This window comes from Misgurnus anguillicaudatus, unplaced genomic scaffold, assembly GCF_027580225.2.
Source record: "Misgurnus anguillicaudatus unplaced genomic scaffold, ASM2758022v2 HiC_scaffold_34, whole genome shotgun sequence".
NCBI lineage: Eukaryota > Metazoa > Chordata > Actinopteri > Cypriniformes > Cobitidae > Misgurnus > Misgurnus anguillicaudatus.
Window position 1 is genome coordinate 3631811 of NW_027395284.1, and position 27598 is coordinate 3659408.

General features: G+C 38.5%; 1 protein-coding gene across 1 annotated transcript; it reads left to right on the forward strand.

Annotated features, from left to right (window-relative positions):
* Nucleotides 1–238: 238 nt before the first annotated feature.
* On the forward strand, nucleotides 239–27598 carry LOC141363337 (AF4/FMR2 family member 4-like). Its single transcript, XM_073865975.1, has 5 exons — nucleotides 239–781; nucleotides 13658–13833; nucleotides 22918–23044; nucleotides 26607–27317; nucleotides 27454–27598. Exons 2-5 carry the CDS (start codon nucleotides 13817–13819, stop codon nucleotides 27556–27558), a joined length of 960 nt encoding a protein of 319 aa, XP_073722076.1. The 5' UTR covers nucleotides 239–781; nucleotides 13658–13816; the 3' UTR covers nucleotides 27559–27598.

A 27598-nucleotide genomic window follows, 5' to 3' on the forward strand; every position in this document is an offset into this window, starting at 1 on the left:
CATTCAGTTTGGAGTTCAGGAGATTGGCTTGACAAGGACCACACCCCTAAATGCATTGAAGCAACTGCCATGTGATTGGTTGATTAAATAATTCCATTAAAGAGAAACTGAACAGGTGTTCCTAATAATCCTTTAGGTGAGCGTAATACCTAGAATATAGGTATTTATGTAATAACTGTGCATGTATAAAATTTCGGTTTTTACTAAATGTATATAATGGTTATTCATTCATGTTTAAGCAGATTGTAAATATCGTGTCTCAATAGCAAATTGCCATTATACACTATTTCTAAGATTGTGTTTACAAGAAAAATAATTCTGTTTATTTAAATGTTTATTTTGGTAACATTGTCTTAGCAATAGTTTCCAATAAACGAGTTTAGTGAGGTAAATAGCCTCTTGCAGAGGATGTAGTTCGCAGTAAACACTGCGTAGGGACACTGGACTGGAACGCGACGTTTTGAGACACGGTACATCGCTCTCGTCACGTGATCAGGTTAGTTTACGAAGCCGAAATCAGCCACCCAGATCCGCGATGATCTACTAAAATGATCGTGATCTGCTGGACAAATCTGTCAGACAGAATAATGACGACCGAACGACCTTCGGCGGTATGGCTTACCTAAACGAGCCGACTCTTTTAATGATTTTTACTGTTTCGCGTTTTGGTCGGTGACACATTTATTATTGGGACGCTACAGCAGATCAGTGTGAAGCGGACAGAGACAAAGAGAAGGGCTTTCCATAGCTAGAATGCTCTGGGCCTAAAAGAAGCCAAGAGGTAAGTGGGGCAAAGCATACGGTTTGAACATGAAAATTATTTATTTATACCACCAAAGTAACATGTTACGGGTTGTCACATGAACAAAGGATCTAATATCTGTTTGTGTATCAGAAATGCGAGCTGTCCAATGGTGATCATACTCACAGGCCATCGCATAGACAAAGCTTAACTATTTATTTTAAATAACGCACGATTTATTAGTTTTATTATCGAATTTACGTTCGCATTCGTGTGCGGTGTTTATCGCGGTTAGTTCTTTGTTTTAAAGCATGAATTGTTAGGTTTTGTCCGGATCAAAACGATAACTAGCGCTTTAGCATTTATACGTTTATATTTCAACAGTTTATTTCTAAAATGACTTCTATCGCTTAATTAATTCGAATTCTTTTACTTTACTTTTCAATCATTTAGTTGCGAACAGCAAATTTCCAGTTATACGTGTTGGTTATTTATATTTAGTGAACTTTTGACTCGCGCACTGCATCATGTTACGTTTCTTGATTGTGACGTGAGTGCACAAACTGTTACTATCTCCGCGTCCCAGTCCGCATACTGTCATTATTAAATAGTAGTTGAAATTAGATTTAGTATGTCCCATCTCTTTGAAAGACTTTACCATTACAAAAACAGTAACGTTACTTGTAGGGCATAGGACGCAATGTTTCACTCTCAGCTCAAGTTTTATCTTGGCGTCTACCATCTTGACAATATGTAAACACGGCCAAAATGGCAGTAACTCGGTGAATCATCTTTTAAATATAAACTCAGTCTTAACTACATTCAAACGACTTACTGGGGTGAATTATTGACGTACGTAAAACTTTAGTTTCCGAGGAACTTGTTTATGAGTCTAGCGGAGAGTAATAAAAGCATTTCACAGTGTTTCTATCACATTTTGATTGATTGTGTCTACACTATTTATTTATGTATACTTGAGAACAACTGCAAAATAATATTTTTTGCGTTCACAATGTACTTGGACATCTTTTGTGTGTATTTTTGGTCAAACTTAAATGTTATACTTAAGGGGGGATTTGCATAACCGTTTTTACAGCAGTTTCCTCGAGTTTGGTGGCCATTTTAAAACCAGAGCTGTAGTCAGGCTATGTTTGGAATAGCATACTATAACATGCTTACTGTTTCTATATCTGTAATGTGTATACTGTGTGTAGTATGCATGGGGTATCCAATGACGTGCTGTGTTTGTGTACGAGAGCACACGGCACTGGGCTGTGTATCCCACAATGTATTTTACATTATTTAATTTAGTTTAACCAGACAACCAAATGTTGACACCGTTTTACACAAATTTAGTTTAGTAACCTAGATTTTCCGAGGTTAACTGGATGCCATCTCAACATGAAACATTCGTTGAGGTCACATGAAAGCAGTTAATGTGCTGCTGTTTAAGCATTTTGTGTTGCGTAATGCGCACCACTTTACATATCGCGTGAAAGAAATAGTATGCAGTATGCATCACACATTAAAGGATTTTTAAAGGAAAAATTCCTGATAATTTACTCACCCCCATGTCATCCCAGATGTTGATGTCTTTCTTCACTTGTACAGAAATTAAGTTTTTTTTTTTAGGAATACATTCCTTCATATAGTGGATTTCAATTAAACCCAACGGTTTGAATATCTACATTTCTTTTTAGAGAAAAAAATTAAGGTTCTAAACGTTCCCAACTGAGGCAAAGTTTTTTTCTAGCGAAACGATCTTTTCGCTTTGCACTAGCCTTGTAATGCGCCTCCGCGACCTAACATATTACGTAATCCCGGCAAAAGGTCACGCGTGACTTATGCGAAAATACCGCTCCAGTGTTTACAAGTGAATAAAAAACTACATATTTTTAGTGAAAATGACCATTGTTTCACTAGATAAGACCCTTACGCCGAATTACCACCGACTGCGGATCCGCTGCGGAACGGTGGTGGAGTCAATTGTTTTTCAGTCAAGTCAATGAGTGCGTTTACATGCACCGTCTTACGCCGATTATGCTTAAAGGGAAACTTCACCCATTTGCATTAAGCTTTGTACCGTTAGAACCCCAGTCATTTTTTTGAATGGTCGTGCATCATTCCCTCAGTTTCCCCTGAGAGGGGAGAAATACTGATTTCAGTGAGGCACTTCCTTCTTTCAATGATGTAAAAATCGTCATTTTGCGTCATTGAAAGAAGGAAATCCTGTATCTAGGGCTGGGTAAAAATATCGATTCATCAATGCATTGCAATTATTTGTTTCTCAATTCAATATCGATTCATCAAATCCTACTCGCTGTGTGCCCTCTTTATAACATTTCTGCATCAGATAAGGATATGGACGTTCATTTGGTAAAGGTTTTCAGGCAACTTTGCACGCGTTTGGACATGTTTATTTCACAGACGCGTTTCGGCTTCCAAGCAAACGCGCTGCGGATTATATGAGCTTGGACAGACTCGCGCTGTGTGCTTTCGGTGTAAGATTTCTGGATCAGATAAGGATATGAACGTTTGTTTTGTGAATGTTTCTGGTCGCGTGCTTATTTCAAAGACGTGTTTCGGTTTACGAGCACAAGCTCCAAGAGCTGAGGCAGCGCGTCTGTGGAGATATTGTGCAGGGGACGCGTTTGTGTGGAGGATGCAGGGATAAACGGACGTCTAACTAAAGTAAGTAGTTTCTATTTTCTTTGTTATACTAAGGTGGCATTTATATACACAATAGCATATCTGAGCGGTGTTTTATATGTCTATATTGTGAGAGCAGTAAGGCCAATATAACACAGATGTAATTACAGTAAACACGAGACAAAAAGAAAATTGGTAAAACTAAATAAACATTTAAAATGCATACACTTTTTTTAAGTACTTGAAAAGACATCTGTACTGCGGATCTGAAACCGCACGTTACTGTTTGAATAAGACTTTGCTACACACCAGACCAGAGTGTTATTGTGTGTACCACAATGTAACATCACGTTTAAAAGTAAGTCATGATTGGTGTCTGTCAGACACAGTGGTGGTGGCTATTTTCTTTGTTTTACTAACGTGGCAGTTATGTACACAATATCATATCTGAGCCGTGTTCCGATTAATGGGAGTGGCTTGCAGAGCTGTGCATTGTGGTGCATAGTGGGAGTTGTAGTTTTTCATACAAATGTGCTCTAAAGTCACATTTTGTCTTTTCTCGGTCAAATAGGCACAAAATTCTACATTTATGTTACATTTTGACAACAAATATGACTCACTTTCCATAAAGATTAATGTTCCTTTCGGTGAAATGGCCCTTTAATAAACTGATAATACGTGGGGTCATGTAAACGCGTAAAACGGTTTTCTTTAATCGGGGAAAGCAAAAACCGATCGGCACAGGTAGTTTTTTGCTCATTACCCCGATTTCCCGTGGCATGTAAACATCTTAACCGGCTTTCTCATGGTTTTGTCCATGTGCGCATGTCTCCGCGTGTGAAAGATAAACGTCAAAGCAGTTGGCAAAGAAACTGTGAAAATAAAAACTGAGGTTATATCAGGTTCTGGGGACACGAAAAGAGATAAAACAATATAGCTTAAGACAGATATGCCGTCGGCTTTTTGATCAACTATTATGTATTATAGGCGATGACGTCACTACCTGCGAGAAACCTGACAAATCTCCAAGTCCCATGTAAACGCAGTTGTCTGCATAGCCGGTTTATCGATTTGCATGAAAACAGTTTTTTATAATAAGCAGATTTTTGATAGTTATCCGCTTATTCTGTGCATGTAAACGTAGTCATTGTGTGTATTTCCACTGACTGCGTTCCGAATCCGTCACAGCTCCGGCCATCCGCAGCCCTCCAGAACAAATACGCAGAGCTTCTATTTTTGCCGGATGCCGGACAGCTCCGCAGGGCGGAGGCATGACTATATCGCGTGATCATACCTGAATTCACGAGATTTCGTGTTGTGATCTGGGCTGGTTTGCAATCACCACGAGAATTAGCGAGACCTCATGGGTCCTCGTCACTTCAGCATGCAGCCGCTCTGCAACAAATACGGAACTGGGGGAGCCGTAACGCGGCGGAGTTAGTGGAAACCCCGCGTTATGCCTCGGTTTAGAGCCCTTTAAAGCTGCATTGAAACTGCAATTTGGACCTTCAAACCGTTGGGTTCAATTGAAGTCCAGTATATGGAGAAAAAATCCTGAAATGTTTTCTCAAAAAAATTAATTTCTTTTCGACTGAACAAAGAGAGGAACATGTTGGATGACATAGGGGAAAATTCCTTTTAAAACAACTCCTTTAAACAGTTGGTTAGTATTCCATGCTTAACGTAATCGATGTATTAAGTTAAGTGCTCCATTATTATCCAGCATAGCCAAGCTATTGGCACAGATACACGTGTGACACAGGCTTAAGGCTTGAGCTAGGATAGACCTTGTTCCACTTATGCAATGGAAATAAACACACACACACACACTTACACTCCTGCACTGTACCAGGAAGACGTGCACAGGAAGGCTGTGTGCCAAAGCACAGTTCGTATTGTTCTAGCAATATTCAAGCCAATAGCATAGTGAAGTGCTGAAGACATGCGAGTTGAGCAGAAGTTGGCCCCTGTATAAATAAGATTTAAAGCTCTTGACTATAGGCTGTGCTTCCTGTTTTATTTGTGGTCTGTGGCTTCAGTTAACGGTTTCCCCTGTCTGTGTTTATGATTAGGAAGAATGATACTTTACTATGTTTGTCTTTATGTCAAACAGAGTGAACTTTGTTAGGTAGCAAGGGATCTAGCAGCAGTCCGTGCTACAAGTATTGCTTTTTATTTAGAGAACGAATTATGTTGTTTGCAACCTCAGCAGTCCATTAGGTCACTTAAGGTCAGAATAGGTACGTGCGGTTACTGCAGCACATTCCATTAGTTAAAAGAACAAAGCTTCATCTCAGAGATATCATTTGCCTCAGGGCTACCGCTGCGTTTTGGGTCATAATAAGGTTTTGAAACACACAAGCATTCAGTTTTGAACTGCAGTTATAGACTGTTAAAGATTAAACGTCAGTGTTCTCTGTGGTAGCGGTTGTTTACCTTGGGATTTTGCTAAGAGTCACAGCTGGATGATGATGATGATGTAAGATTAAACTTCTTCTACGTTGTTTGCTCGCGAGTACGTGACTCGGGCACACACCCTGAGCACACACTTCTGTAAGATAATTGTCATACAAGTGAAGGAGTTAATTTATGTCTGTTCATGTAAAACGGATTTTAAATAAAATAAATGTGAAAGAAACATTATACATTATGCCTGATGATAATGAAACTAGCACTCTTGTTAGTAAGGAAAAAATGTATACACATAAAGGGCAATTTTTCTTTGTCACTTTGAAAAAAGGTGTTAATCTTAACAAGTTGTTGTATTTGAGCGTAACGTCTCTTTACAGTCTCTACAGAGCTGTGCTCCTTTTGCTTACAAGGTTATTCCAGGTTGCTTTGCGCAATCGTAAAAGTTCATAACTGTAAAAAAGTCCTGGCTCTGACTTGTAATGAGCAACTTTATGGTGTTTTCCATTGCGTAGTACCCCATGGGTTGGGTCGGGTCAGCTCCTCTCACTTTTGGGGGTTTTCCACTGGGTACACGATAGTAGTACCCGATACCTTTTTTATACCACCTAAGGTTGGGGTTCCAAGCAAGCTGAGTTGATACTTAAAGGAACAGTATGTAAGAAATTGATATCAATAAATTGTAAAATGACCCTGATATGTCACTAGACATTAAGAAATAATTTTTATTTTAAATACTTATATCACTGACAACAGTGGTCTGGCCAGGATATTGTCATTCAAAAAGTGGAGTTGCAGCCCTCAACTGATGTTTATGTTGTCATTTTGTGTATTGGGCACAAGTTGTGTGATTGCAGTACCAGTTTTAGCCACAAGTTTTGTGATTGCAATACCAGTTTTGGCCACAATCCTACATACTGTTCCTTTAAACGTGACATAAAAACACTGTAGATCACTGATTGGTCTGAGAGAATTGTCAATACCAGCGTCATTGCTAACACAAGATTAGCTTTACCTTTGTGCTTGCGCTGTCTTGAGCAAACCTGTGCTTTGTAAGTTCACAAACTCCCTTAAAGCGATGAAAAACATCCACAGCCTGAGAATCAGGAACACCATACTAGTGTTTTCCTTGCAGTTTGTGGTGACACATCCATGACGCACACCTCTGCATGTATGCACAGCATTTTAGCAATTGAGCTGAGGGCGTCGCCGTCGACTGATGCCATGTTTGTTTGTACATAAACTTTCATGTGAGACAGAGGTATAGTGACAAACGCGATGTGAAACTGACAAATAAATGAATGTATGGAAAACACTGCATTCCAATGATGCTTGCTGCCACTTTTTGTATGATGTCACAGCAGTAGGCAGGGCAAATACAACGACACACCAATTATCCCCCCCCAATTTGAAGTGGTACAAAACCAGGGGTGCCCAACCCTGTTCCTGGAGATCTACCTACTTTAGTTCCAACCCAACTTCAACACCTGACTCTAATTTTTAGTTAGCCCTGAAATGCTTGATTTCCAGGTTCAGGTGTGTTTGGGGTTGGAGCTGAACTCTGCAGGACAGTAGATCTCCAGGAACAGGGTTGGTCACCACTGTACTAAACTTAAAGCTAACCAAGCCAAAGTAAAGTGAGCTGACACAACCTGACCCATGGGGTACTAAGCACCTTTAGTAAGCTTTTCACACATGTTTTTGTTCAAATCTTAAATTAATTTTGAAATGATAAACAGAATATATGATAGGAGAGGTTTAAAGTACTGAAGTATTTTTACTTTACTCAAGTATGTTTTTTATCTGTACTTTAGAAGAGTGTTTTTCTTTGGAAAACTTTTACTTCACTACATTCTGATACTTACCACTGTACCTTTTACTCTACTACATTTCCTAAATAAATACAAGTCTTTGTACCTTTTTAAAGGTACTGTATGTGTTTTAGCAGCATCTAGTGGTGAGAATGCGAATTGCAACCAACCTCAATTTCGAAACGCAATGAAAAGTTACGGTATCTGCAACAGGACAAACATAGGGACGAATCACGTTCTGTAGAACAGTTTGTCTGTTTATGGCTACTGTAGAAACATGATGGCGACCTCTAGGGCAGTATTGGGGGTGAAGTGCGGCCTGCGGTGGCGTGCACGTCATAAACTATGAAAAGTATGTTTGAAGACAAATGGCCAGCAGACTCCGTTAGTGCGCTATTTGCAAGGGGAGGCAACTGATATCAGTGATGAGCCGCTAGCTTGCACATAGGACTCGGCTTGAGCACCCAACGAAGTGGCCAAGCACATATGCTCAATTGCTTCACATTTATTTGTCTAAAATCATGCGGAAAACGTGACCGTGCCGCTTTCAGCCTATTCAAAGCGTTTGGGAGCTTCTGAGCGTCTGTCGTTGCTAAGTGACCTATGCATTGCTCAAAATTAAAGTCGCCATGAAACGGAAGTAGCGATTGCCTTATTTTCCCTGTGATGACGTATATCCGAATGAAACGGCTTTTGAGATGAAATAAGGCAGGGCTGGATTTGAATTTGTCCATCGAGATCTGATTGGAACGTTTGAAGTTGGGTCGTGTTGCTAATTGCTAATCGCTGCGATCTTCTCCCGGACCCCGCCCACCTGCCATACTTTTGACCGGAAGTGAAGAGAGATCGTTTTGAGGAGGGAAGGAGATTTGCATTTTTGATTAAAGATTATGAGCACACACGAATTTTTTAAAAAATAATGAAGCTGACAGATAAGTCATTTGTTAATAATACCACAATATTAAAAATATATATATAGTTTTCATTTCAATTTCATTGCGACTTTAAGATGAGCACCCAGCAGTGGAAAAAGAAATTGCGCCTATGAACACTCACATTTACTAAGAAACGTATCTTATCTTTTCTTATATTTTTACATTTCAAAATATAAGTAAGAGGTTGTTTTACTTTCTTAGTTAAAAATATCCAAAAAAAAAGATTTATGTCTGTTTTTCTGTTTTGTCTATGTAAAACAAAAACACAACAAAATGCACAGGCTAAGTTATATATTTGCTTAGTTAGCAACATGCAGCTTATCATCAAACAGAACAAACTCGAACATATGTCCTCCACACACACACAACAGGGCTTTCATGCTGGGCTTCGAGTGACACTGGTTATTTACTGCGGTTGAAAACAGCGTCTTATTTTTAAGTTACCAACAGCAACTTGCATATCTGAGGAAAAGCCGGTCGCAGGATTTGTCACTGTTTGTGTGGTAATTTTTTTGTCTTTATTTATTTATTTATTTATCTCCAATTGTAGTTACAGCTGAGTTGCGGATGTGACACCTCACAGATTTTGTGTTATGTGTAACACTCCGAGTCCGGCATGCAGCAGTCACGTTAAATCTTACTGTCTGTCAGACGCTGACTGTGTTCGACTTCACGCGATGCCGCGTGAGCTAGTTGGCGTGTGGCGGGAGTGATTTAAAAGCATATGAAGTTTTACACTCGAGTTGCTTTCGCGGTGCTTTGGTGTCGTGCGTCAACCAGTCTACTCTGTGGGGCTCTGTGTAGTGATAGACCGATATATCGGGGTTTTTTTGCGAGTTATATGTATATCGGCATCGGCCGATACGTGGCTGATGTGTTCGCAGACTTTTTTCTGGCATTATTTACAAGACTGAGTGCTGGAAGCCGCAAGCGATTGCAGGTCATGTGACTAAAAATAACCAGCCGTTCCATGACAACATCGAAAGCTCGGCCTAACAGCTGATCATAGCTGGACAAAATGGGTTTTTATTTCTCATCTCTATATATATATTTGTAGTAGTAAAGTGCTAGAAATCAATATCCTTTGCTGATAGTTCCTCGTCATTGTGGAGAGTGCAGTTCATGGTTCCATAGCACCCTCACCTGTTTTTATTTGTTAAATATAGTTTTTTAAGTTCAATAAATGTTACTTTTTTAAATTGAGACTTGTAACATTTGGCATCATCGTGTCATTTCTATGATGTAAATTGAGTGAGCAAAAGCAGTATCGGCTCCAAATATCGGCTCAAGAAAACCGACAGTATGTATCGGTCTTCGGCTAAGGCTGATGAAACAAAAATCTGTATCGGCACAAAAAAAAAAGTACATAAAGATCTAGTATTTTTTTAAATTAAATTTAATGTGAAATGTAGAGGAGTAAAATGTATAATGTTATGTAATATTAGAGGATATTGTGGAAAAGACCATTACCATAAATACCCCTGTGAGCAGTACATACAGGTCTATTGGTGCACTGTGTACTTTAAATGGTTTAAATGGTTCATTATGTCTGGTGGTCTGCTACTTTCCCCGTTCTAGGCTATTTATGGTGGTTAAGCACAGCGCATTCAATTCAATGTGTGTTTTCATTTTCTGTTTACTGTTAAATATTTTAAGCGAGATATTTTGTGTTGGCCTGTTCATTTTTATTTTATTCGTTTATTCGTATTTTTTTTATTTGTTGTTCTCTGTTCATGTCAGCTCTGCATGTGCCTGATTTAATTAAATGATTAGTCCATTTTCTTAAAAGATAAATCCAAATAATTTACTCACCACCATGTCATCCAAAATGTTGATGTCTTTCTTTGTTCAGTCGAGAAGAAATTATGTTTTTTGAGGAAAACATTGCAGGATTTTTCTAATTTGAATGGAGTTTAATAGGGATGCACCGATACCACTTTTTCCATCTCCGATCCGATTCCGATACCCGAATTCTGAGTATCGGCCGATTCCGATACCTGCCGATCCGATACTACTGTATTTTTCTTGAGCAATTTAAATTACACACAGACACACACACACACACACACACACACACACACACACACACACACACACACACACACACACACACACACACTATATAAATGTCTAAATCTAGCATAATATAATTATATTATATCTAATTATACTTTTAAATTAAAAACCAATAATTTAAAATTATTTACAAGTTACAAGAACATTAGTAATTATTAACCATGGCAGTGTTTAGGAGAAAATAAAATAGGCACGTTTGATCAAATAAGTATGCTAAATATATTTTCCTTAATTGCGCAAAAAGTCACAGTAAAAAAGCTTTAGTGTGCAGATGGTTATTTTGGGAATTATGCACTTAACCGGACCTTTTATGCACATTTCGGGTGCAGAATTGATGCGCCTAAATCATATTGAGTGCGCATTCTGCGCAATACTGTGCAGCATTGATGCTCTAGAAGCGTCCTCACACTCACATGGGAATCCTTGCTCCGCAATGGAAAGTTAAGTTCATAACTATTAAAACACAAAGAGATTTGATGCATCATGTGCTCAGCACATACTGAATTGCATCCATCCATCCAACAACTTACTGAGACTTTATAAAATAAGATCTTTAAAACAGCCTGTAGTTATTGAGTGTTCGTGTGTTGAATGACGCGTTTCATCCGTCCGCTTCACCTGTGAATTAACTCAGCACATAGTGAATTGCATCCATCCAACAGCTTACTGAGACTTTATGAAATCAGATCTTTAATAAAGCCTAACGTTACAGTTATTGTGTGTGTGCGTGTGTTGAATGACGCGTTTTCATCCGTCCGCTTCTCATCAGTGGATTAACTCAGTTTGCAAGTAAGTTATAGTGTTTCTGTGAACATGAATATTTTTAAATGTGCGTTTGTTCCTTCACATGAAGCTATTGAGTGTAAGATGACTTTGATTATAGTGCATAAAAACGTTTATGGTGCTTTTATAATACTTTGACGTTTTAATCGCTTGTCAGTGACAACCATGGGTAACGTGCAGTATCGGAATTGGATCGGTCCTGTTAGTCCGATATCCGATCCAGCAAAAAATGCCGGATCGGCCCCGATACCGATCCAAAATATCGGATCGGTGCATCCCTAGAGTTTAATAGAGCCCAACATTTAATACTTAACTCAACACTTAACAGTTTTTTTCAACGGAGTTTCAAATGACTATAAACAATCCCAAACGATGCATAAGGGTCTTATCTAGCGAAACGATTGTCATTTTGACAAGAAAAATAAAAAATATGTACTTTTAAACCACAACTTTTCGTCTAGGTCAGGTCCAGCGCAACCTAACGTAAATGCGTAGTGACGTAGGGAGGTCACGTGTTACATATATAAAACGCACATTTGCGGACCATTTTAAACAATAAACTGCCACAAAGACATTAATTAGTATCAGTTGACATACAACAACGTAGAAACGGTCCTCTTTCAACACACTTGTAAACACTGGGGCGGAGTTTCGCGTTTGTCCTCTGGACCTCTTGACGTCATGACGTATTGCGTGGGATCACCTGGCGCATCACGACCAGATCTAGATGAGAAGTTGTGTTTTAAAAGTGTATATTTGTTATTTTTATTGTCAAAAATGACAATCGTTTTGCTAGATAAGACCCTTATGCCTCGTTTGGGATTGTTTATAGTCCTTTGAAACTCCGTTGAAAAAAACTGTTAAGTGTTAAGTATTAAATGTTGGGCTCTATTAAAGTCCATTAAAATGAGAAAAATCCTGGAATGTTTTCCTCAAAAAACATAATTTCTTCTCGACTGAACAAAGAAAGACATCAACATTTTGGATGACGTGTTGGTGAGTAAATTATCTGGATGTTTCTTTTAAGAAAATTGACTAATCCTTTAATTATGACGACAATATGAATCTCATGTGTTCTGTGGCCAGTTGCATACTTCAAAAAGTCTTATAAGTTGGTCATCTTTAAATTTTTTGAAGACTGATTATAGTCATAAAAAGGTAGATTTGTCTAATTGTAATTGGAAAAGACAGATTAGCATTGCTAATTGTTAGTTGGCCAGACTAGTTCTTCCGACACAGTCTTAACTTAGTTGCTAAGTTGCTTAAGTACGCAATTAGCCCCTATGTAATATAATATAATTTTACATTTATGCATTTGGTAGATGCTTTGATCCAAATGATCTTTTACTGAGCTCTACAGGAGCACATCCCATAAAAAAAGAAAGAGAGAGAGAGAAAGATTTTTAAAAACTTGCTCTCCCTCCCTCACTTACCTGGTTGGTAAGATAAATTGTTTTTGGTGATTCCCATATTACAACTAATTGCCTCATCACCCTTGTGAGTACTAGTGTGCGCTAATCCTTTTAACATGCTTTCCCCCTAGACCTGAAAAACTGCAGCTGGCCCTTTAAGGACATTTACGCTGATTGTGTTGGCTTGAGGCCAAGTGGGGGAGGGCACATGTTTACTGACAGGCAGCAGCTGATTGGTTGGATTCTGCTCTGAGTCAGAGTGTCATGAAGAGGAGTGGCTGACTGGTATAAAATAACATCTCCTTATAAGGGCAGTGGTGGACTGCACCATGTTTCACAAGACAGAGAGGGGGGTTGTTACTCGGTTGAGCTGATCGTAAAGACTGGGTTTAAATAGATTTGACTTCATGTGGAGATAATGTCAAGTAAAATCAATGATTCTATTGTCAGCATATGCATACTTAAACACATTTAGTCAGATATATTATCAGTTGTTGTATAGCAGTCAGAGATAAACTTTTGTACAGAGCTTCTCAACGAAATAGTATTTGATACTTTGGTTATGTTCACTGTAAAAAAAAGAAATGCAGCATGAAGTTAAAACAACTTGGTTTTGCAGGTCAATTCAACCTACTATTTTAAGCTTTGCCTTGTAAAAAGTTGACACAATTAATTTTTTTAAGTTAAAGTAACATAAAAACATGTGTTGATTTGACAAAAATGCTGCATACGTTTTACAGTGTGTTTCCTACAATTGTGCCTCCTCTCTGTAGCTGAGTGGTTTGGTCCGCAGACAGACTGTAGCGCACCTCCCTAAGTCAGATTTATCTCAACTCCCAGGAAATACGGCAGTGACGATTGAAGTGTGAAAGCTGACTATCAAGAAACTGTGCCTTAAAGTGGACGGTACTTAACAAGAGGGACCCGCAGCTGAAAAGCACCATCGGGTTGTTTGGAGTTTGCTCTCAATCCTCTTCCAATGGTTCATTGGTTGAGGCCATGGCCTCTCAGTCAGGGTAAGCCCTAGCACCAGCCATGTTTTCAGTGAGTAATTCCTATAGCAGTCACGGCAAAGTTTAGGCCTTCTCTCAATCATTTACATGCTGTTGTAGTTTAATGTCTTTAACATCATTTTAATTCAATAAACGTGGGTTAATGCAAAACAGATACATTGTTTAAAACATGCGCAGCTCTCTAATCTGTGTGTAGGAACAATGCCAACGAATACGAATGTTCTGGACAGGCCTAACAGATGATAATCTAGTTTATGTTTGTGTCTGAGCACCCTTTAAATATAGTGAGATGTTGAAAAATGGTTTGTCCTAAAAAGTCAATTTACTTTAAGTCAATTAAATGAATGGTAGTCTTTAAGGCAGTGCTTATATGACAGGTTAAGTATAAAATGTGCTTTATTGTCTAAATACACATTCATATTAATACCTCGTGCTGTTCAGATTAGTCATCAAATATTTTTAAAGATGCCGTAGTCTGACCATATTGTGCCCAACACCTTCTGTCTTTCATACCCGCTGGAATAAACATCATGCCCTCCGTTTTACCATACATTTGCATCGAGGGATTTACAGCCTAGAGACACCTGGAGAAGTCCAGTAATGATTTACATAAACTTAATCGTACACACTTTATTTATAATAACATTTTCCTGTTAGTTTACTTTGGATTTGTGTGATTTATTCACCCTCATGGTATTCCAAGCACATAAAAATGTGGAGATGAATGAATGTTCACACACAAAAAAATCATGTTTACTACAGCTCATAATCTCATTCACTTTTCCATGCTAGTGTATATTGAAGTATGGTGCATGCAAACGATCTTCGCCAGGTTGTCTTTGATTGTCAAGTGTCACATGATTGATCAGTATTGTTAAGTAAGTTTGAATATGCAAAAACGAATAAGAATGTGGTTCATGTAGGGAAATCATTCATATGGTTTGTAATGGCATGAATTATAATTTTCTTTTCGTAGATCAACTCCTTTTTGCATTTATACATTTAGACGTTTAGTTGACACTGCCGTAGGGCTGTCGCAGTAACGGCGATTTCGTATTACCGCACTCCTGACAAGCCAACCGCATATGACAATCAACCGCAATGTTCACGTCAAATTCACGAAGCTACCCCCTTCTTGTTAAGATTTAAGAGAGTAATTAGTTTTTCGTTAAAGGCGGAGTGCACAATGTTTGAAAGCCAATTTTGATATTTGAAATCACCTAAACAAACACGCCCCTACCCCAATAGAATCTGGACCTTCTGTTGATAGACCCGCCCCACACATATGCAACCCAGGCCAAGATGTTGGTTAGTAGACACACCCCTTACTGCTGATTGGCTACAAGTGTGTTTTGGTAGTCGGCCCGACTCCCTTTTCCAAAGCGTTTTTCAAACGTTGTGCACTCTACCTGTAACGGGAATAGCTGCGTGATGAAGTGAAACTAAAGGGTTAAACACAAACTGAAGCAGATGTTGTAGAACGTCTGGCGAACAATAATAGATAGCGCAAAGATTGTAAAAACCCATTATTAATTCCACTGTGGCATGTAAGTAATGCACATAAATAACATGAGCAAAGCGCTCAAAAATTTAAATTTGCAAGAACTATAGACTAATTAATACAATAACAGCCTTAAATAAGTCCACTTTCAGTTCTCACGGACAAGCGTTTTATCAACTGGCTAGTTATCCTCCAGACATTGACGGACCACGTCTTTTTCTCATTTCGCCTGTGTGGTAGGGCTGGGTAAAAATATCGATTCATCGATGCATTGCAATTATTTGTTTCTCAATTCAATATCGATTCATCAAATCCTATGAATCGATTCAACCCCCCCCACCCCACCCCGGCCAGTGGCGGTACTGTGGGCAACACTCTAGTGAGAGCGTTCAGCGTTGTACAAGACGTGCTTTATCAAAACAGAAAGATCAAAGATGGCAAACAGCAGCACTTCTTTCAAGCCTGCACCATCAACGTGATCAAACATTAGTAATACTACACACATTATTTAAAAACATACTCAGGTACTTAATTGCTTGTGTATTTACTTATTATTAAATTGATACCGAAGCAAGCAAACCAATACCGAATTGAATCGAATCGAACCCTCAAGAATCGAAATCGAATCGAATTGTGAAATTCCTAACAATACCCAGCCCTACCGTGTGGGGCGCATCCCCGCTCGCGGTGTGAAGCGCGTCCACGCTATTCTCTGAGATGCACTTGACAGTCTTTAGTGCAGCTAAATTTTTTTTGGACGACCAAGTTAAGGCGATAGGGTTTCCCAGCTTAGGCGGGCCGCCCAAACTGCAAAGTGCTGTGGGAAAAGGTTTTATCTTTGTGTATCTACAGCGTTTGGCCCTGCCAAAAAAAGATTTCAGTGTTGCATATTTAAAATAATAATTCAAAAGGCAAATGTCATAGTATACATAGTATATTCATGATTTATTAAGGCAATTTTAAATTTCACAATAACACGCAACAGTGTCTCCAACAAATAATATTGCTGAGAAGTTAACGTTTGTGACGCTTAAAATGTGTGTCAATGGTAACACTGCATAAGAATACACACAGACAACATGGAGAAAATATATATATATTAGTGACTGAGGGCGAAGCACTGTCCCGACCAGGCCGGTGACAATACGGTTTACTGGCCCGACCGTCTATCATGCTGGCCCTGGGTCATCAGGCAGTCCTTTATGTTGAGCCCTGATGATAGCATTTATGCTTGTTCTGAAATAATGACAAAATCTAAATGACTAAAAATTTATATTTTCAACTTAATTTACCCTAAATATTGATTTATTTGTTTTTATACTTTAAAAAAATTATCTACTAATTAATTACTATGCATTGCCTCCTCTATTGCATTTGTTTTGTAGATTTTACAGGTGCACAAATGTTGGCTAATTTTAATTTCATTAAGACGTCGCTGTGTTCTGTATTGAGCGAGGCTCTGTAAATTTGCACTTAACACACCTAAACGATGTTCTTTAATATTTCTAGATATATATTTAGCTGTAGTATAGCTTGTTTTAATCTTTTTCTCATAAGAGGCTACATCATGTCTTTCCCATCTCAGTGCATCTTGCTTGGTTTTGATTTAAATAATAATTGTATTAATTGTAATTAATAAAGGCGGTAAAACTGCATACCGCACTAGGGAGCCATGCAAAACTGTATATGTACAGCTAAAAATATTACCCCCTTGTTAAATGAGCAAAGAAAGCATCGGAAATAAATCCACAATATTTCCACAATTTTGAGCTTTATTTAAAAAAATCATTGAAGTAAAACCGTTAAAAGTGTGGGAGGAATTACACTATGAAATAAAAAAATTTTATTGCCCCCCCCAGATATGTTTATGTCATAACTTCCAGTTTCACAGGAGAATAAATATGAAGTAACACAAAGCCCAAATCCCCTTAATCATTTTGAGTAAAACTAAAGACTAGTTGATGTGCAGCAAAAGATGGTTAAGCTACACAAAATAGAAAGTGGCTTTAAGGAAATAGTTAAAACCATAGAAACATCTATTTCCACAATCAGGGCAATAATGGGGACTTTTTAATCGACTGGAGATGGTGCAAATCTGCCTGAAAGAGGACGTGTGTCTATATCGTCTTAATTCTCAGCAAGGAGAATAATTTGAGTGAACAAAAACTCAACAATCACAGATGGAATAATTGTGGCCAATGTGTCATAAAAAATAATTTTTTTTAATGATGTGATCCCCCACTTTCAAATATTTAAAACAAATGTAAAAAATAAAACATAAAAAGGAGAAACCATGCAGATTTATTTTCACAGCTTTCTTTGCTCATATTTACCAAGGGGGCTAATAGTTTTGTCTTTAACTGAACCTTTATGTATCTTTAAAAATATAAGTATTCTGCACAAATAATAATTTTTGTGCTGTTCATCCATGTTCCTTATTTTGGGTAATGTTTGAAAAGACATCAAATATGACACACCTCTTCTGTTTACGAAAGTACATGGATTCAAATTGAAACCTTGAATCTGCAGTAGAAAGACTGACGTCCCCTACAGGTTTCAATTACAAAGCCGTTCACACTTAATGAAAAGTGCTGTGGTAAGATTAGGGTGTGTGTGCACACCACTTCATCAGTAAATATCATTCAGTATTTGCATGAGATGTAACTAATTGGATTTTGGCTTAGGGCAGTGTTTGTATACCAAGCAACACATCACATGGTGAATTTAAATGGTTTTGTCTTGCAAAAGTACTCTCATCAGCACATTTAAACAAGTTACAGTCTGTGTCCGTCTGTCAAAGTATAAGACGTGACAGAATGGCGAATGTTTTTATATCCCTCTTCATGTTTGTGTATTGTAGGCAAGTGTACTGAATTAGAATAGTCTGACTAAAATAAAATTTTGTAAATGCATAAACGTACTCATTCACTTGACAAAATTGTTTACCGTAGCAGAATTTATTAACTAAATCTTTTGTTCTTAATGGCTTTCCGAAATGCCCCTTCTATCACTTAATCAGCTGATTTAATTAGCAGTGATCTTATTTAAGCTAAAGTTTTTGGTTGGATTTCATTGTTGAATAGTTGGTGTGTTTTTGAAACTGTTAGGCGGTCAACTTTCTGATTGTGTTTACTGGTGTAGGAATTATTAGTTAAAGGAACAGTATGTAAGAAATTTATATCAATTAATAATAAAATGGCCCTGATAAGTCACTAGACATTAAGAAATCAATTACATTTTAAATACTTATATCACTGACAACAGTGGTCCGGCCAGGATATTGTCATTTAAAAAGTGAAGTTGCAGCCCTCAACTGATGTTTATGTTGTCATGTTGTGTTTTGGCCACCAGTTGTAAGATTGCAGTACCAGTTTTAGCCACAAGTTTTGTGATTGCAGTACCAGTTTTGACCACAATCCTACATACTGTTCCTTTAAGGTTATAGGTTATTGTTAAGACTTGATGCCAGAGTTAGCTTTAAGCATCCTTATTTTCACTCTGTCTCTTGTTTTGATGTTTTGGTTTGGAAAAACTGTTAAATAATAAAAAAAAGTGTTAACAATTGTTACTAGGGATGCTCCGATCGATCGGCCGCCGATCGGTATCGGCCGATAATGGCATTAAATGACTCGATCGGTGCTCGCTAAATCTGCCGATCTCTTAAACCGATCTTTCTGTTTACTTTTGTCATCAAAAGGATCCTGAATGCGGCTGCAATTAAAGACATTTTTTATGTAGCGCGAGCATTTTTACAACCTGTTGCTCATGTGCAGCGTGCAGATTTGTATGTCTCTCTTTGCCTTTACAGAGATATGCGTATTTTCTACGCGCTCCGGTAAACAGCGCGAGGCGTCTTCACATCCCCATCAAACAGCGATACAACACATATCTATCACGGACAATTGCATCCTCATGCCAAAAGTTTCTTATTTGCATGCGTCTTAAAGTTTTGAGCGTTTAAACTTTTATTTTCCTCACAGCTGCTTGTCTGCGTTCAGCCGCCGCCCACACACACAGCAGCCTGTGATCAGTGCACGTGAACAGAGCGATCTCTGTCAAGTCTTAAAGCTACAGTAACCTAATTCATTTCTCTCTGCTCTTGACTAAAGAATTTTTATACTTCATACGAATGTGTGTATATTTAATTAATACAGTAAAGTCTGTGAAGTGTTTTATTTTCAGTACTTTTAGGAGACATAAGCCTTTTTAAAGCCATATTAAATTTCTCTTTGCAGAATAAATATTTGTTGTGCTTATTTATTTGAGTCTCTATTAAAACAATAATATACCTAATTACTGCAAGTAATATAATAAAGGCAACATCCGTGGTATTATTTTATTTAGAAAGATTGTAACAGTTACAGTCATCAAAGAGCTTGCATATCAGCTTTAAAAAAATCGGTATCGGAATCGGTATCGGCCGATCACGAAGATTACAAATCGGTGATCGGTATCGGCTGCAAAAATCCTGATCGGAGCATCCCTAATTGTTACATTTTTAGAGTGGTCTACTTTAACTTTTAATGTCATTTTTAGAGCATATTTTTTATCTTTGTAATATACAGAAGAGATAGCAGCCCCTTTCAGTAATCTCGGTAAATTACCAGAGTGGTTTTCTGGTAAATACACAAATGCGCTGGCACAAGTAATGTAAGATGCCGTTCACACGAGTACTGGCAAACTCTGATGTCATTAAGTGGACGTTTCCTCTAAACATTCGTGTCGCCGCCAACATTGTTTTTGAAAACATGACCGGGTTTGACTTTGTTTCTGAATGTATGTGTCTGTATTTTTGTTTTCATTGTTTACCTTCATGCAGTTGCTGTAACTTGACACAACAAGATATTAGATGACAAAATGAACACATCATCTGTGCATCATCTAAATCAAAGTGTGATGATTGGCCGAAAGAAACTTCTTACGTCATCACATTCTGACCTTGTATGTGGTCATACTAATAATTCTGTTCTTTGCTCACACACAGATGAAAAAAACTGATTTCCCATTATTTTTGAAAAGGTCATGTTCACGCATGATTATTTATTGGTGATTTACCGGGGTGTATTCCAGAAAGCAGGGGGTTAACTTAATATCAGCGAAACCCTGAACTTTCGGTTGAATAATCTTAAACCTAATCATGTCAGTTCTGGTGGCACCTGATAAGAGCTAGTTTAATCAACTCTTACTGGTAACCTAGAGTTAATGCGTGCACATGGGAATACATAAAGACATTTTTAATTTAAAAACATACCCAGGTATGTCCATACCCTCACAGGAAAGACTGAGTGAAAGGAGCTTTTAATGCAGCGTATCTAGAATACATGAGAGAGTCCTGGTATAAAATAATGTCTAGGTTATAAAAACCCCCTGTGTACAATAATGCTATAAAATAGTCTTGTGAACTCTTTAACTCCCTCAACTGCTCTTTAAAGGAGCTATATGTAATATTGAGGCGGTTTACATCTGGTGTAAAGATCTGTTTTGGTCGAACGGTTCACAAGTGGACGACCTTAAAGACAGGTGTAAACGGGGTGTAAAATGCTTTCAACTCGTCCACTTTCAACCACATTCAAAGGTAGTCGAAAACGCATGTGGTCGAATGTGTTCGAGCAGCCACGATCGACGAAAACGAATCTTAATACCAAGTGTAAACAGCCTCATAGACTTCTTGTCTTTGAACTAATACCGCAGTCTAAATTCTAAATATTGGAGACGTTTCCCTGTCTCAGGTTGCCAGACACATACAGGAGGGCAGCTGACAATAGAAAGCATTGTGAGTTGTGCTCAGGTGAATTTTTATAACTCAATCTGCGTCTCATTTCGGAGGGTGCGTCCACCGAGGATCGCATTTATGTGCCAATGCGGTCTCATTTAAGTAACCAAGCTGTCGAAATACACTATTGGGTAAATTGACAGTGGGCAGGATCACACAGACCAAAACAAAAACAGACATTCCCGACCGGAAGGCACATTTCCAAAATAGAATTGCTAGCTACACAACATGTTTTACAGAGAAACAGATATGTGAACTTGGCATGTTTTCTTAATATCTACGAATATATTACAGTATTTTTATTTAGTTTTATTTATTTAAAAAACTTGCGTACAGCTCCTTTAATTATCCTTCAGCTGTTGTCTTTGTGAAATAGCCTAGCAATGTTTTCTAAATGGAAACATTTTAGTTTTTATTTATTGTATTTGTTGTTGAATTTCGTAACCGGCTGATTCCACAAATACGATATACGACTTTTGGAAGCATTATGCTGCGTTTACACAAACCGCGTTTCAGGCGTCAAAAACGCGTCTACTGCGCCTAGTTTGCCGCTTGAACAGTTTGAATGCGTTCAAGAGGCAAAATCAGCTTCTTGTGGGAGGGGCAAGTGCTATGCGGTTGTCTGTTTGCAGGATGACTGATGTTGATTGTGCATTTATCGAGAGAGTTACTGGTTTGTATTTAGTCACCTTACTATAGGGGGAAAATAAACAGCGCGGGTCGATACACGTCACGTGACTCAAAAGTAAAATGTGTATTTACAACTTACCAGGTTGCCCAATGTCCTCACTGACACTCTTCCAAGCGAGGTCCTTTTTATTCCTGTCTCTATAGAAATAAGAACTTGTGCCGTATAGCTCCGGGTGACTGTTCACGGACAATATCAAGCCTTCATGCTGAATGAGTGACTCCGGGTGGGACTGCCGCCACAGCAGCAAGCAGGCTCCTGTTTGGTTAACCTGGCGTGAAAATTGGCCAAAGTTCACATTTTTCAACTCGGTCGTCAGCCGCAAATTCGCGTCAATTGCAAAATGCACAAAAAGTACCCTTCGTGTGTACCGAACTAGACCCGCAAATGAGGCGGAATTGCGTCTACTGCGCCAAACGCCTCATCCGCGCCGCAAGACCTCTAGCCGGGCGTCAACGCGTCTTCACATTGACTTAACATTGAGATCACTCGTGCTTGACGCCTCTACCGCGGCTGGTGTAAACGCAGCATTAGTCTTAAGTTGTTGTTGTTTTGAGAACTCTTGAATGAACATAAACATTTAACATAAAATTAACAGTTTAATTTATTATTTTTTTTAAGTTTGAGATGTCTGTGTCACTCTTGAAATGGCTTATAATTTTCACATTACATTTATAGTGTGTATAGTTTTATTATATTCATTCGTCCAACTTTGCAGATGAATTAACTCTGTTACCTTTGCATTGATATCATACCCTTAAACAAATATTTTACTCTAATGCGTCAAAAATGTACTGTAAAATTATCATTAACTGCAGCAACTCTCTTTTGGCAATCATGTTTCTCCTATTTTTTTTTACTTTTCTAGAAATGACCTAAATACATTCAAATTTGCCATGTATTAAACAGTATCCTCACTTGTCCCAGATTTTGGTAACAGGTCCCTACAAAACATTTTCTTATGGTTAAACACATTATTTGACTGGTCAAAATAAACTTTTTTTCACATTTGTTTAACCTTATTTGTGAGAAGTGCCAACTGTATCTTGATCAAAATGTAGTTTTTGTAGGATTTGGAAAGCTATTTTCTCCTTCAATGCTTAGTGACTTTGTCTCTGTTGTTAGCAACATGAACCGTGAAGACCGGAATGTGCTCCGTATGAAAGAAAGGGAAAGGAGAAATCAGGAACTTCATCAGGGAGGAGAGGTCTTCCCAGCTAACTCCCCCCTCTTCCCTGAACCTATTAAAGTTGTAAGTTCATTTTGTTTCTTCATTTATTTGCCCTTTGGACTTCATTTTGTCTTGGGTGTTTTTTTACTCCGTTATTACATCCTGACATTATGCTTTACTAATCTCATTCCTTGGCAAAGAACCCCTTTACGAAAAAGTTTACCACCATGATATCAAATGGGAATACTGAATGATTATCAGTGTTATTTACAGGCTGTGCTCATACTTAAGTATTGATATATTGATACACTTCTTTTCTTTACAATTTTGCATCTACTTTAGATCTTTGTATTGGTTGCACCTTGTTATAGTATCATGGTGGTCAGTAATGTACCATGATATTACCATGGTACAAAAAAATGGTAGTGCCATGTTATGTTTTTGTTGATGAAAGGCTTTGTTTGATATCGAGTTTGAACCCAATGGTTATGGTGAGATGTTTGGGTAAGTACATTAGTGACACATGTGCAGTTGTAGTAGTGGTTAGGGGTCTAGTAGTTTCCTTCCTGAACAAATGGTAAGTTCTCAGGCCGCATCCCGTTCCTGAAAGGCACTTTCTATTTACATTGGGCTATATAATGTTGCTTGGTTTGTTTTGCCAGGTGTGAACAGATAAACGGCATGCCTGGCTTGTGTTGGAGAAGATAAATAATTGCATTGCTAAATCTACAATGTCATGGCGAATTAAGTTGCAAAAGTTTGTTTTAGTGAAATTGGGAGCTTGCAATCTGAATAGGTGTCTGTGAAGCGTAGTTACACGAAGACTGTAAATAGACAGCATTTGTCCCTGCTGGTCTTCATATGTACTGAAAACATCTTAATTTGAAGTATTCAGTTTTCAAAGACCCTATGAAATAGCTTGACATGCAAGTTGACTTATTTCTTATTGAAACATCTTTCCTGTTCCTCATCCCTTTGAGACTGTTCGTTTTTTAAATGTTTGCCTGCTATTAAATGTTCAAATGATCTCATGGGTTCTTTAAAGCGCACCAGTAAGTAAATGCAAAAGAGGTTTATTTGAAATATGTGAGAAACATGGTTTTGTAGGCACATATGTTACAGTAAAGAAGATTACAATCTCTCTTAGTGTAACTTCACTGCTAACAAGCTTTATGCTGAGGTAAGTGTTTAACTTTTATAGTAAATCGGTCATATGATGCAAGAAATGCATCCAGCGGCCAGCTCCAGTCCAGGCTGGTATCAACGTTTTTCATTTTTCCCTACGGGATGTGATGTGATTTACTAATGGCGCTTTTCCATTGCATATTACGGTCTGGTACGGTTCAGTACAGCTCACTTGGGGGGTTTTCCACTGTGTACAGTACCTAGTACCCGATACTCATCGGGGTAGCCGGCATCTTAAAAGTGGTGGGGCAGGGCTATCAGTATAGATTAGATGGATGGATACAGATAGGCTTGAGATGCGGCATTACGGCCACGCGGTTCAGATGGGCCCACACATATAATGTTCAAATAGCGAGTAAATCTGTTTCCCGTCATCTTGTGCTGAAATATTTAAATTGGCAATACCTGAAAGCACGTGAAATGATCACTTCAAAGCAGCGTTTGAGCTCGACCAGACAGGTGTGTGCGAAAGATGATTCGCCTTATAACGCTCACTTGTGATTGGGTATGTGTTACCCAACACACCCCCACGCCCACCTCCCCGTGTATTTTACACCCATGCCGATACTATTATTATTACCACCTCGGTTGAGGATTTAAGTGATCCGTACTGATACTAAAACATGCCGTATAATGCTGTGACCAATAAGTGATCTGCAGACAATCGTCACTACCAGCATCATTGCTAAATACAAGATTGTACAAAATACAAGAACCAAATGATGTCGTCATCTGTGCGTTGTTGTACAAGTTTCCAAACTCCACATGCCGGGAATCAAGAACATATTTCCATCGATATGCTCCGTTGCTCCAGAGTTGATCGTTTAGCGGCAGTAAACTTCAATGGAAAATCAAACCAAGCCAAAAAAAGCAGAGCTGAGCCCAGCTGCGTAGTACCAAGCTGTTGTTAAACTATACAATTAAAAAAAACTACTTAACTGTGGAAAACCCCTGCTTGAAATTTCCACAGGTTAACTTGCATGTTTGTAAAAGTAAATATTTCCTGTAATAAACTGCACCTGTGTGCTTGACTTGACCGTTCGGGACAGGTCAGCTGCAGGACAGATAATGGTCATATAAATCTGCATCATCTTTTAAATTGTTTTTAATCCTTTGATTGATCAAGAAAATGGGTGAAATGTCACCCAAACATGTCAAATGTCTCTTACTTTGACCTTACTGGAATTATGCATCTGAAATGTAGCATGCAGATGATTATTAAATATAGTTTCCGCCAGTAATTGCTTTCATAAAAAGCAGCTAAAATGTTGTCATTAATCTTATCTAATTTTCTAGTTTAGACATCCAACAAATTTGATGCATACATTTTATTAGATGCAGGTTTTAAATTAGTGCAGAAAATAAACTATTCAATAGTGATGCACCAAAATTAGAACTCTGGGCTGAAACTGGAAAAAAACGAGTCAATGCAAAGTAAATCTGTCAATTTGATCCTGGAGTATTTGATCAATAATATAATATCTCTAAATGTATATTTTTAATATAGGCCAATATATCCCAGGGCTGGGTGATATTGACCGAAATTTATGTCTTTGTAATTTTGGGATGATAGCGATTTAGAAAATACAGAGATATTTATCGTATAAAGTTTACATGTAAGTCAAACACCCATGCAAGATGTCACAATCACCTTTTTTAAAACCCCCCTTTATGAAAATAAAGTTCAAACATAGGGCTTTCCTCCCTGTTCAAAAATATTCATCTGCACAACATGCGAACTGGTTGGAAAGTTTAAGTTTGACCTGAATTTTTGGTAGAGCTTCTGTAGCAAAAAATATACCGTACGTTTCAGACTCTAATCCACACCGGAGTATAAGCCGCATCATTCAAAAATGTGTCATTAGACGAAATAACATGTATAAGTCACAGTGGACTATACGTCGCGTTTATTTAGAAAATTATTTCGCAAAAACCAAGCCGAAGAACAGACATTTAATCTGGAAAGGGTTGAATATGCTAAATTAACTGAACAAGCCAACTAGCTTGAAGTTCGCAGACTCGTCATTCCACATCACTGAATCCACTGAATTACATAAATACAGAAGCAGCATATAGCGGACTCTTGCGGCTGTAGACGATAATGTTGTCTCTTGCCTCCATAAATTCATACTGATTTACAAGGCGCACCTGACTATAAGACGCAGCACCAGCCAAGTTATGAAAAAAAACGCGGCTTATAGACCGAAAAATATGGTAGATGATGTTTTCTCATTCCATATCCCGCTGGGAAAAATACACATATATTACCAAACCTCAATATACTGCCCAGCCCTAATATATTCATGGAAATTGTTTTAATTTCTTATTGTTGACATGGCTATCAAGTTTACTAAAGTTAAAAAGGATTAGCTACCAGTTTTATGCATGATAATCTCATTCTCTAATTTCATGTATTTAAAATCTGACACCCTTTTCCGATTTCCTTTTCTCCCAACAGTCTTGCAAGGAAGATAAACTTTCGAGTCGCATCCAGAGTATGCTTGGAAATTACGACGAGATGAAGGAAACCATCGGCGAACCACCCATGTCAAAACTCATTCCCAAAGCATCCAATAGTACCTCAGAAGAGAAGTCTGGTCAGTCGGCTCCTGGAGCTTCATCCTCTTCTGCCTCGGGCTCTTCCACGTCAACATCCACCTCCTCGCAGAAACGCTCATCCATGCAGGGCGGCCATGGCGGCAGCCAGCGTAGCAGCGGTAGCGGCCAGCGCCACGAGCGAGAATACAGCAGCGGAAGCAAGAAGTCTAGTAAGCACAGCTCCGAGCACAAGTCCCACTCGACCTCCAGCCCGGCCAAGGGATCGTTGAGCTCCAGCAGCCACTCGCGCTCGCTGGCAGCCGATCATAAGGAACGCTACCGGAAGTCTCCGAGGGACCGGGAGGTGAATTGGGATTCACCCTCAAGGATTCCTTCTTTCTCGAGCAGCCAACATCCCAGCCAGGCTTTCCCGCCCTCGCTCATTAAGCCCAATCCTATGATTCAGAAACCCACAGCCTATGTGCGCCCCATGGACGGTCAAGAGACCGCCGAGCCCAAGACTTCCTCTGAGTCTTACGGCAGTCAGTCACACAGCAGTTCGGTGGCAGAAATGAAGCCCAACGGCAAGGCTTCCCTCACCAAGCTGAAGATTCCAACACAGCCCGTAGATGTAAGGTTCTCCTCATTTCTTTTACCCAAGAAGTTTATTCATGAGCAGTTACATTTTCAATAAAATTAGAGTTTATAATATAAGTAAAACTGTCAGAACATTTGTGACCCTATCTGTGAAATGCACCTTATTGCAGGGTTCAATGGGAGGAGATGCAAGCTGTGTTGATGAGATTTTAAAGGTGAGATCAGTTTTATTGCTTGTTGCTGCCATTATTAAAGAAATAGTTCACCCAAAATGAAGAAAAGTGCAGTCATTTTGTGCTCTGTATTTAAAGCTAT